Source organism: Ambystoma mexicanum, chromosome 1q (genome assembly GCF_040938575.1).
Source record: "Ambystoma mexicanum isolate Mex_15411 chromosome 1q, UKY_AmexF1_1, whole genome shotgun sequence".
NCBI classification, from domain to species: Eukaryota; Metazoa; Chordata; class Amphibia; order Caudata; family Ambystomatidae; genus Ambystoma; species Ambystoma mexicanum.
Genome location: NC_090922.1, coordinates 1,224,321,837 through 1,224,334,605, shown reverse-complemented (window position 1 = coordinate 1,224,334,605; position 12,769 = coordinate 1,224,321,837). Strand labels below are relative to the sequence as shown.

At 49.7% G+C, this 12,769-nt stretch overlaps 1 protein-coding gene across 4 annotated transcripts in view; it reads left to right on the top strand.

Annotated features, from left to right (window-relative positions):
• The window catches only part of RAVER2 (ribonucleoprotein, PTB binding 2), a 1,138,299-nt gene that overhangs the window by 481,542 nt on the left and 643,988 nt on the right, over positions 1-12,769 (top strand). For all 4 annotated transcript variants that reach the window (XM_069641987.1, XM_069641988.1, XM_069641990.1 and 1 more), the window contains exon 5: positions 4,568-4,697. In XM_069641987.1, coding sequence (XP_069498088.1) covers positions 4,568-4,697 — 130 coding nt within the window. The remainder of the gene's footprint in view (positions 1-4,567; positions 4,698-12,769) is intronic.

Below are 12,769 nucleotides of genomic sequence, written 5' to 3'. Positions count from 1 at the left end.
CAACTTCAGGATTGGATGGTGTTGCTGGACCTCAAGGATGCTTACTTCCATGTTCCGATCCATCCGGCACATAGGAAGTACCTGAGGTTTGTGGCTGGAGACTCGCACTTTCAATTTCGGATCCTGCATTCAGATTGACCTCCGCCACGAGGGTCTTTACCAAGCTCATGGTGTTGGTGGCAGCATACCTCAGCTGAGGGGGGGATTCAAGTCTTCCCCTACCTGGACGAATGGCTGATCTGGGCGCGTTCTCCCGAGCTGGCTTTGGATCATCTCGGTGTCACCTGTCACACCCTCCACAGGCTGGGCTTCTCCCTGAATTTAAAGAAGTCGCACCGGACATCTTCCCGACAGCTCCACTACATCGGGGCTGTGTTGGACACGTCCTTGGGGAAGTGTTTGCCTCCGAAGGTAAGGGCTCATCACATTTTGCAGATGGAGGACAAGTTTCAACATGCCCAGAGTCTCCCGGCTTTCGAATTCTTAAGGTTGCTCGGCCTCATGGCTTCCTGCATTTTTCTGGTGCCAGAGGCCAGGCTGCGGATGAGATCCCTGCAATGGGTCCTCAAGATGAGGTGGTCACAGTTCTCCAGCAAGATGACGGATCCTGTTCAGATCCCTCGTTCGGTCACTCAGGACCTTCTGTGGTGGGTGAACGAAGGGAACCTGATAAAGGGAGAACCGTTTTGGCACCATGGCTGGAGATGACTGTAGTGACAGACGCTTCCCTCACAGGATGGGGCGCTCATGCCAATGACTTGACCGGTCGTTGGTCTCCGTCGGAGTCCAGACTCCACATCAATTTGTTGGAGCGCCGGGCCATCAGGCTAGCCCTGAAGGCGTTTCTGCCATCTGTACGGGGGAGGAGTGTCCTGATCATCACGGACAACACAGTGGCCATGCATTACCTCAACAAAAAGGGGGGGGGCAGGGTCACTTCCATTGTGCAGAGAAGCAATGCAGCTCTGGTTCTGGGAGCAGTTCATCTGGCCAGAGACGACAATGTGGCGGCGGACACTCTGAGCAGGCAGAGCGCAGTCTCTCACGAGTGGGAGTTGGCTCAGGAAGTCGTTCTGGATCTCTTCGCCACCAGTGTCAACCGAAAGTGCGAGAGATTCTGCTCAAGGGAATTTCCTCCAAGAGGAGCCTTAGGAGACGCGTTCCTGGTGGATTGGTCATTCCCACTGCTGCACGCGTTTTCTCCAGTTCCCGTTATTCCTCAAGTGTTGCAGATGTTACGGAGGTTCCCACATGATCCTCATTGCTCCGGATTTGGCCAGGAGAGCGTGGTACCTGGACCTTCTGGAAATGTTCATCTGCCCTCCACGCCGTCTTCCCTACCGAGAGGATCTGCTCTTGCGTCGAAGGGGGTGTGGTGGGGCAGGGGGGGTTGTCGGGTTCTCCATCCAGAGGTCAAGACTCTCAACCTTCATGCTTGGTATCTGAAAGGTTGAGGTATAAGGATTGAGACCTCCCGTATTACGTGATTGAGGTGTTGCTTTCGGCCAGGCGGCCTACAACAAAATCCCTGTACCGTTGCAGTTGGCTTAAGTACTGCGACTGGTGCAGGGATCACAATGTTGATCCTTTTCAGTGCTCCATTCCTATGGTTTTGTCTTTCTTGCTTTCTTTTGCCCACAGGGGCCTTCAAGGTGGGTACCATTAAAGGTTACCTGGCGGCGCTGTCTATCTTTAAGTCTGAAGAATGTTCTTACTTTAAGATTCCTTTGATTTCTGAGTTTCTTAAAGGACTGACTACTGTATTCCCGCTGTCCCCTTTCCAGGTGGCGGTTTGGGATTTGCATCTGGTTTTGAGATTTCTCATGGGTGCTCCGTTTGAACCTTTGCACTCTTGTCCTTTGAGATTACTGTCCTTCAAGACTGTGTTCTTGGTTGCCGTTACTTCCGCTCGCAGAGTGAGTGAATTGCAGGCACTTTCAGCTAAGCCACCCTTTACTGTGTTTCACAAGGACAGGGTTGTACTGCGAGTACGTCCTTCTTTTCTACCTAAGGTAGTCTCTGAATATCATTTGAGTTAAAAGGTGGTTCTTCCATCTTTCTACCCTCTTCCCCATCCTGGTAAGGAAGAGGAGTGTCTCCATCGGTTAGATCCACGTAGAGCTCTTAGCTTTTGCATTTCTAGGATGTCCAGGGTCAGAGTGGACGATCAACTATTTGTAGGATACGCTGGATTGGGCCAGGCTGTTACTAAACAGACCTTGTCCAGGTGTATTATCCTTACCATTACGGAGTGTTACGGGTTGGCGGTTAAAGACCCTCCTGAAGGGCTGAGCGCTCATTCCACTAGGGGCGTGGCTACTTCCACCGCTCTCCAGCGGGGTGTTCCTATTAGGAATATTTGTGATGCCGCTACTCGGGCTTCCATCCATACATTTGTAAAACATTATTCACTGGATACAATCCATGGTCAGGATATGGTCTTTGGGAAGGCGGTTTTTTATTCCGCAGTCTAATTGGGTATTCTAAATTCTTTTCCCTCCTCCATTTACTGGTACTGCTTTGGGAGTCTGTCAAAGATGTGGAATGCGTTGGAGGACACAATCCATTCGAAGAACAAGTTACTTACCAGCTGGTAACGTTCTTTCGACTGGATGTTCCTCCAACACATTTCACCTCGGCCTCCCAGCCTGCCCCTCATGAGAATATCCTATGTGATTGCAGCTTCTGTTTCCGCAAGGCTAAGTGCAGTCCAGTAGGCATCAGAATAGTGTGTCATGTTCTGGGGAAAAAACTTGAAATGAGGCTACGGGCGCCGTGTGTCCTATTTATAACATCCTGTGACGTTGTCCTCGACTGAGGCCCTCGAGGGACATGGACCCGTCGCCATCGACTCAGGACGCCCTCTGCTGAAAAAGTTTCCGAAGTGCACAGCTGTGGACATTACATGTCAAAGATGTGGAATGTGTTGGAGGAACACGTTACCAGTTGGTAAGTAACTTGTTCTTCTTTATTATTGCGTTTACTTGTGTTTCTAGTGTTAGTTTGTGGTCCATTAGGACTCCAAGGTTAAGAACTCCAGATCAAACTGATTTACATGCAATATCTCATAGCATTAATTTCTATGGGGTGCCAGGGAACGGATATTAGCCATAAAACAGTCAAAGTGCTGAGAACGCACCATAGGGTCTGGCACGCTGTTAGCTAAACCTGTGCCAACATTTCTGGGGTAGATGGTATTAAAAGGAGCTAAAGAAAGTAAATTGAGGCGGGAATAGCACTTACCAGAGCACAACTCCAGGGCCCGACCGAGGCACAGACAGGCTTGCCTTTTGCATGCTTTTGCCACACATTAGGCGCACCTGCAACGCTCGTCCGCTGCGCTGTTGTGATTGCTGGCCCATAAATGCCGGCAGGATAATCACATGACCGCGTTTGTAGCGCGACTAAAAGACTCTAGATAGAAACAAGTAGGAAGTGTTGCCGAGCCCCACCCGAATGTCGGGAGTACAACAATCAAGTCAGAATAAAAACAATGGATATTAGGGGTAATGTGACTGTAAAACACATATAAAAGCAATTTAAATGCACTTAATTAAAAAATGACAGCCGCACAGAGCCCCTCTACTGAGCAATGAACTGCTTGAGTCCACTGCTCTTCCGTCCATCACCCTTTAGCCTTAAAAACCTCATATCAGTTTTACTATAGGTTTCATTTGATAAGTTTAACGTCTGTCTGAATGAGAAGGTGTGGATACTGACTGGTACGCAAATCGATTTAAAATACCTTGGTTATTAAAACGTACCATTGACCCTGTTGCCTTGAATGCTCGGAGGTTGAATAAGCTGCAAAGTGTTGATTTCCCCTTGATGTAGTCTTGTTCTAGAGCCTGTGATTTTGTATGTGATGTAATAGTACTGTTTTTTTTCTTTTAAAATGGACTCAAGCCGAGGTTTACATATGTACAAACCTGTACTTTTTTGAAACTTTTAGTCATGTGCATTCTGTTGACATTATTCTCTGGGTGCAAGTTTGATGGCACAAATTCTCTGTTCCTACAGGGCTTTGTACTCGGTCTAGTGTTCCCCAAGCAGTTTGCATTTTCCTGGCTTTTTCTGCTTTTTAGTATGTTGGTTGTCAATGGAATCCAACCAGGTGATGCATTGAGCGGTTTCTTACTTAAGTTCTCTTTGGTAATCTGTGCCCATGGGGTTCCCAGAACTACCAGTGCCCATCCAATATGGATGGCTCTACGATGAACATAATAAATGTCATTAGCCTCCTGTAAATATAGACTGGGTCAACTGTGTAGTGTGTACAAGGTGCTGGTGTAACATAGCATTGCTCCAAGTGCTCTAGATCCCTTGCTTTTGACATGGCACAGTTTCCTGCACCAACACACAACAGCATAAGGTGTCAAAAGGTTAACAGAAGGAAGCTGGATCCAAAAAAGCAATACTATTTGTTATTAAATTTGCTTTCCCTCGTGTAACAAAATCTGGTGAATGCCACTTTAAGAATTAAATGTTTCTGATTGATGTATATTCATGATCCTAATTATACTTTCTACTTTCTTCTTCTCTCTCTCTGTAATCATCTTCTTTAAAGGCTCCAAATAATAAGAAGGGTTTGCTTCCAGAGCCAAACTCAATGCAGATCCTGAAGAGTTTAAATAACCCAGCAATGCTGCAGATGTTGTTGTTGCAACCCCAACTACGTGCATTGGCTGGTAAACACGGTAAGACGTTTAAACCAGAAAAATGACAATAATCCCTAGTCCACAGACCACCATTCGTGTACAGTGTCCATTGTAAAATGTTCTTTCCGAGACTTGTCCTTGGCCTCAAGCCCAGGGATCGTACCTCTCCGGGACTGAAATCTCTGCACTGGCTCCCAGTGGCTGCGAGGATTAAGTTAAAAAAAAAAAAAACCTTTTCATTGTCCACAAGGCCTTCTGGGGCCCCAATACCTTCAACTCTCTCTTCCTAAATATCTTCCTGCTCGAGCTCTTTGCTCATCTGCCTCCAACTCCCTAAGGGTCAGTCGCTTCTCCAAGCAACGAGTTGGTGGTAGATTTCTTCGGCTGGGGCCTCCCCTGGAACAGCCTCCCTGCCTCCCTGAAACTTGAGAACCATCTCTGGTTTCGGAAGCACCTTGACACCTTCCTCTTTGCTTCTGCTTTCTCTCCTCCTCTCCCCTGCTGAACTCCTGGCTGAAACTGCACTGGCTACCTGGCCACCCTCTGATCCAGGGCCCCTCCCTGCCAGTTAAACACCTGCACTGCCTGCCTGGCAAACCCCACACTTGGGGACTGTTTTCTGCATCCCTACAGTCCCCTACTAGCACTTGACACCTGATGTCTGCACTCACCCTTGAACTTGCCACCAGATGGCCGTACATTTATTTATTCTATTTATCCCATGTACTGCACTATCCCCACCTTCTTCCCCCCACACTTTTCCCCCTTCCCCTGCACTTGCGCGATCTGAATGACACCTGGCCTAGTAGGATCGTTGTCTCTGTCGTCCATTTGTTCCCCCTCCCTTGCCACATCGCGCCTTGAAACACTTGTGTATAGGCGCGTTATAACTGCCATATCATATATCATATCTACAACTATGAAACATACTGCTTAGATGTAATGGTGGACAGTTAGGGTAGCTTTAATTGCATCCTGCTCTTGTCATATATCCTCAAACCTTTGAGCATCTTCAATGTTCTGGGCTAAACAAAAATGAAAGACCCTGGCCTCTATGAAATTGTTAAACCATGTTTTTGCACTGTGAATCAATGAATCGGCTTCCATCAAGTGGTTGGTTGGGAATTGTCAATTGTATTTCACTTAAATGAAATATCGGGGTGGCGATTTTTCCTCCTTCTGTTTGGTCATGAGCATGTAAGCAGAAGAGAAGAGATGATGCCCTAATGATCACAGATGTACACCTGTGTTGTATAAGATACCAATTAAAAACGGTGAGACTTTTCAACTGTTATTATATGAGAGTGACTGCAAGCTTTGGTAGTTTGAAAGTAAAAACATTATTTGTGTTTTTTTAATAATGGTGAGTTTCCCTCCAGAGTTTGTCTGCAGTGTAATCATAGGTCACTTTGGAATGTTAAACACCAACCCAAAAAAAGCACATTACCATATCACACCCTTGTTGTAGGAAATTCAAGCTAACAGCAGTCTGGTTTTCGCCCCGCACACAGTACCGAGACGGCCATGTTAGATCTGCAGACCAAAATGCTCGGTATCATTGACAAGGGTAAGACAGGCCTCCTCGTTTTACTCGACCTCAGCGCCGCATTTGATCTCCTCGACCATAACTTACTCCAGAATGCGCTAAAAAAGACCACCAACTGCTCTGATGAAGCCATCAGATGGATAATGTCCTTTCTAAAAAACAGAATATCCAGAGTGCACTGGGGGGACAAGTTCTCCCTCGAACAAGAAATCCTCTGTGGAGTTCCCCAAGGGGCCAGTATGTCACCCCTACTGTTCAATCTTTACTTAAAGTACCTATGCCTTGTTCTAGACCACATAAACACCTATTTCACTAACTATGCTGACGACACGCAGCTTGTATTCGAACTAAGTGGCAATTATCAGAAAGATAGCGAGCAACTTACCACGATATACAACCACGTGGAGCAATGGATGGACTCCAATTGGATGTGCCTAAACGGAAAAAAACGGAACTCATGATTTTCGGCTCATCCTCTGCTCGTGCTAAGCTACCCTCATCCTACACATCCTTCCACATTAAAGATACCCCCATTCCGGTCCTAAGCAAGGTTAAAACCCTAGGTATGCTGCTAGAAGCATCGTTGGGTGCGGACGCCCAAGTACAGTTCATCAAAAAAAACTGTGCCTACCACCTCCGAGGAAAATTGTGCGACCATAGCAAGAGCCACCATCTTATCGTGCCTTGACTATGGCAACGCTCTAGTCCTGGGTGCCTCCAAGCAATGCCTACAAAGCTACCAAATTGTACAGAACAACGCGGTAAGAATTGTCAAGCTCAAAACTAAAACAGAACATATCAGCAACTCCAGAAGGGAGCTTCATTGGCTGAAAATTGAAGATAGGGTGCATTTCAAAACCTTAACCATCGTTCACAGATGCATCTACGGAAAGGCACCAACCTACTTAAAAACTAGGATCAAACCATACGTTCCTAATAGAACACTGAGATCATCCCAACTTGTTAAAATTGCTACGTCACCTCACAAACTCAAAAGTGGCTTAGGTAGAGCCTTTCCAACCCTTGCAGCCAACCTTTGGAGCAACCTACCAGACCACCTTAGACTGGAAACCAACTACTCGCGTTTTCGCAAACAGGTAAAAACCCAGATCTTCAAATAAACGGCCATCACGGCATATACCTCATTTAGCTTAAGTCTATGTGACTGTCCCGTCTGCTCTGTCTAATCACTATCTGTTCCGTCCGTTCTTGTGTCCTTGTTTCTGCGCCCCGAGGCTCGGGAGCTACCGGCGCAATATAAATATTAAATAAATAAAATAAATAAATAAGAGCAAATAGGTCAAATTGATGGGCTGCCATATGGAAGTGCGTGGAAACTGGTGTAGAGTACGATGGTATGAGGTACACTATCATCTGTTGCTTACCACAAAAGACCAGCAAGAATGTACTGAATTTGAATATTGTAGTCTAGAAGCTATACAAATACCTAATATTATTAAATATACCATCCCCTAAACTAACCCTTCACTCAAATATGGGGCTAGGGCACCATTGAGTACATTTACAAATACCTTCAAAGGTGTAAAAGAAACCTCGTCCAAACAAAGTAAGGTGACTACGTTCGTGCCACCAATGTCTACACTATTAGCCTCAAAGGCAAACATGTCTGTTCCTTCTGGCTGTAAGACCAATAGATTCAAGATTCAAAGCAATGTTTATTTTTGTTATGCCCATAAAATCACATGATACAATAAATATATTTCGAGGGGATTGGGTCCTCCATATCTATGACAGTAATTACCACAGCTGTGCTGCTTCGGAAAATCTTTCTGCGTCCTGCGTCGATATGCCGTCCTCGAGGGCCTCCGTCGAGTCGACGTCACCGGATGTTATAAGTAGGACGCACGACGCCCGTAGCCTCAGTTCCGTTTTTCCACAAACGTGTTCGCTTCGGAGATCTCGGCGCGCCTCGATTCTACAGACTCCTGATCTTTCGGTTCTCTGAACCTGTTTCTTCATTGAATATTGTATGATGTCTTTGGCTTCTTCCACCCCAGGGTCCGGGTTTAAGAAGTGTCGGGTGTGCAGGTCCAAGATGTCGCTAAAGTACACGCATGACGCTTGCCTCTGGTGCCTCGGGGAGGACCATGATACGGATGACTGTGTCGACTGCCAATTGCTCACAACGAAGGCCTTGCGGGAGCGTAATAAGAAGCTGTTGGTCGGTAAGGTGGCCAAGCCCCGGAAGTCTTGTTCCATTGGTCTTTCGACAGATGATTCGAGGGGCGACTCTCCGCATCGTCGTCATGAGTCTGGGGTTTCTCGGTCTGGGAGTCGGTCCCGCCATTCCTCTACCTCTTCGAGGCACTCCAGGAAGCGCCGTCACAGGTCGCCTTCCCCGTCCTCGCCGAGGACTCCGCCCATCAGTGGTTTGCTTGTCCCAACAAGCATTCCACTCCTGAGGAATGGGATTCCTTCCGAAAGGAGATGTTGGCGATTTTTTCAATCACAGGGCTGTGGTCCGTCCGCGCTGTCTGAGGACGCCGGCTGTGGCCGTGCTAGAGACAACGCTCGTCCGCCTTCAGGCTCGAGCAGTCGTCGCGACCACTGGCCGCCTTCGAGGTCCCGGTCGGACAAGGATGGTCGCTCTAGGCATGCCTGTTCCAGGTCCCGGTCCTTGACGCCCTTGAGACCACGGGAACCTGTGAAGTCTTCGAAGACCACATCGACGCCGGCGGCCGCTGGATCGTCGACGGACTCTCTCGAGGCTCTGCCTCTGAGAAAGTCGTCGACGCCATCGGCGCCCAGGCTGTCGAGAGACACGCTTGGGGCTCTGCCCTCGAGGCCTGTGTCGACACTGTAGGCCCTGCGCTCGATGTGGATGCCGATTCCACCGACGCCTTTCGAGGCGGCTTTATCCCCGTGCCACGGTGGAACCCCCCAGAAAGTCTCTGGCCAAGGCTAAACATGTCTTTGTTCCTTTTTCTGTACCCTCTTTCCACCCTCTGGATTATATTTCTGAGGTGGATGAGGAGTCTGAGGAAGGTGAGGTTCCTGCAGAGGTTCCTGATGGCCTCCTTTCTGGTCATAGCCAACTTGAGGACCTGCGCCAGTCGTTGCACGATGCCAGTGGGCTGGACACCTCTCCGGAGGTGGAGTTTGGTAGGCCTGTGCCTGGCACACATGCCGACTCCCCCCTCCTCCCCCCTGGGGATTTTCAGCAGGATGATCTGACTAATAACCTCGACCAAGGTCCACCAACTGACCTGGTACTGCCATTCCATCTGGCCTTGCAGAGCAGGGTGGCTGCGACTTGTACTTCTCCGGAGAGTCTCGCGGCAGTGCGCAAGTCCTTGCCGAAGAAATATCGCCCAGCCAGTGGCGGCCCCTGCTACTTGACCACGCACCCCACTCCGGAGAGTTTGGTGTTGCAGGCGGCTATGGCCCCCGCAAAGCAGGCATCGTACCCTACCATCCCTCCCGATAGGGACAACAAACGTTTTGACGGCTGGGCGAAGAAGGTGTTTGCTTCTGGGGGTATGGCGCTTCAAGCGGCCGAATCCGTTTGTGCCTTGTCTCGTTTCACGCACACTCTGTGGAACTGTATCTCCTTACCGGCTGATCATATTCCCGAAGGGGAGGAACGGGATGATTTTCTTGCTATAGTGCAGGATGGCAAGGATGCCATGTGTGAGTCCGTTCAGTCGGGTCTCGACATGGTTGATTGCGTCAGCCGGTCCATGGCGGCAAGCACCGTAATACGCAGGTTTGTGTGGTTGCGGAAGACAGGGTTTGCTCCTGATGTGCAAGCTCGGCTCCTCAACATGTCCTTTGATGGTGAACATCTTTTTGGCAGCAAGGCTGACGAGAGCCTTGAGAGGTTGCAGACCTCCAAAGCTGCAGCGAATTTGTTGAGCGCTGCAGTTCGCCAAACTCCGCCTTTTCGTCCTAGGGGACAACAATGGAGGGGAGGTTCCTTTTTGATATTCCTCGTCCTTTATTAACTGCTAGTCTAAGGGGCCACCGTAGGAGTGCCAGAGGTGGAAAACGGGGTACTCGAGGTGTCAAGGCCACTCGGGCAGTTGCCTCTTTGCCCCCAGGCACTGCCGCAGCCGCTTCAGCTCACTCATGAGGCGATGTCCCATGGTTCGCCGGTTGGGGGAAGGCTGGCGCAGCATCTTGTAGAGTGGCGTGCCATTACTTCAGATGTGTGGGTTCTGGAGATCATTGCCCACGGCTACTGTCTTCCTTTCCGACAGAGGCCTCACAACAATCCACCAGGGAATCTCTCTTTGAAGAGTCCGGATCCGCTCCTTGCGCAGGAACTTCAATCCCTGCTGGAGAAAGGCGCCATAGAACTGGTGCCTGTAGCGGAGAGGAACAAGGGATGGTATTCCCCTTATTTTTTGATTTCGATGAAAGACGGGGGATTGAGACCCATCATGGACTTGCGGGGTTTGGACAAACTCCTCAGGAAGGACAAGTTCAAGATGGTTACTCTTCCTCAAGTCCTCCAGGCCCTTCAACTTCAGGACTGGTTGTTGTCCCTCGACCTCAAAGATGCTTATTTTCATGTGCCGATCCATCCAAAGCACAAGAAGTACCTGAGGTTCGCGGTTGGCGACCCGCACTTTCAGTTTCGGGTCCTGCCGTTCGGATCCACCACCGCCCCAAGGGTCTTCACCAAGCTCATGGTGGTAGTAGCAGCGTATCTCAGGGAAAGGGGGGATTCAAATCTACCCCTACCTGGACGGTTGGTTGATCAGGGCGTGCTCACCCGAGCAGGTTCTGGATCATCTGTCCGTCACCTGCCACTCCCTTCACAAGCTGGGCTTCTCCCTCAACTTAAAGAAGTCCACTTGACGCCAACACAGCGGCTCCAGTACATCGGAACAGTGCTAGACACATCCCTGGGGCAGTGTTTCCCTCCCCAGGTGAGGGCTCTTCACATTCAGCAGATGGTGCACAAGTTTCAACTTGCCCAGACGCTCCCAGCGTTAGAGTTCTTGAGGTTGCTCGGCCTCATGGCATCCTGCATTCTTCTGGTGCCAGAGGCCAGGTTGCGGATGAAATCTCTGCAATGGGCCCTCAAGCTCCAGTGGTCACAGTCCTCCGGCAGGATGTCGGACCCCGTTCAGGTGCCCCCCTCGGTCGCCCAGGACTTTCTGTGGTGGGCCGTCGAAGGAAATCTGATGAGGGGGGCTCCATTTTGGCTGACCTGGCCGGAGTTGACGATCGTCCCGGACGCATCCCTCGCGGGATGGGGAACTCATGCCAACGAGTTGAAAGTCAGCGGTCGTTGGTCTCTGTCGGAGTCCAGACTCCATATCAATCTGTTGGAGCTGCGGGCCGTCAGGCTTGCCCTGAAGGCTTTTCTGCTGACTGTGCGAGGGAAGAATGTCCTGATTCTGACAGACAACACAGTGGCCATGCACTACCTCAACAAAAAGTGGGGGGGCTGGGTCACTTCCTCTGTGCAAGGAGGCGATGCAGCTCGGGTTCTGGCGAACCAGCAAGAATTTTCGATCTCGGCAGTTCATCTGGCCGGAGACGAAAACGAGATGGCGGACGCTCTAAGCAGGCAGAGCGCGATCTCTCACGAGTGGGGGCTGGCTCAGGAGATTCTCCTGGAGATCTTTGCCCTTTGGGGGACCCCCTCAAGTGGATCTCTTCGCCTCCAGTGTCAACCGGAAGTGCGAAAGGTTCTGCTCACGGGAATTTCCTCCAAAAGGAGCCTTAGGAGACGCGTTCGTGGTGGAGTGGTCCTTCCCACTGCTATACGCGTTTCCTCCAGTCCCCGTCATCCCTCAAGTGCTGCGGAGGCTACAGAGGTTCGGTTCCCGGATGATCCTCATTGCTCCGGCATGGGCCCGGAGGATGTGGTACCCGGACCTTCTCGACTTGTCCATCTGCCCTCCATGTCGTCTTCCCTATCGAGACAATCTGCTCTCACGGTAGGGGTGGTCAGGTTCTCCATCCAGAGGTCAGGTCCCTCAACCTTCACGTTTGGCTTCTGAAAGGTTGAGGTACAAAGATTGGGACCTCCCTGAAGACGTGATGGAGGTGTTGCTTTCGGCCAGATGGCCGGCGACGAAGTCCCTTTGTCGTTGAAGAAAATTCTGCGACTGGTGCAGGGTTCAGAATGTGGATCCTTTTTCATGTGACGTTCCTGTGGTTCTGTCTTTTTTGCTTTCGTTGGCCCACAGGGGCCTGCAAGTGGGTATGGTTAAATGTTACCTGGCGGCGCTGTCTATATTTAAGCGCTCGTCTGAGGAGTGTTCCTATTTCAAAATTCCTTTAATTTCTTAGTTTCTCAAAGGACTCACTAATGTGTTTCCGCCGTCACCTTTCCAGGTGCCTGGTTGGGATTTGAACCTTGTTCTGAAATTCCTTATGAGTGCTCCGTTTGAGCCTTTACATTCTTGTCCTTTGAGGCTGTTAACCCTTCAAACTGTCTTTTTAGTTGCGGTCACTTCCGCTTGCAGAGTGAGTGAGTTGCAGGCACTTCCAGTTAAGCCACCCTTCACTGTGTTTCATAAGGACAGGGTTGTCCTTGGAGTTCGTCCTTCCTTTCTTCTGAAGGTGGTTTCGGAATTTCATTTAA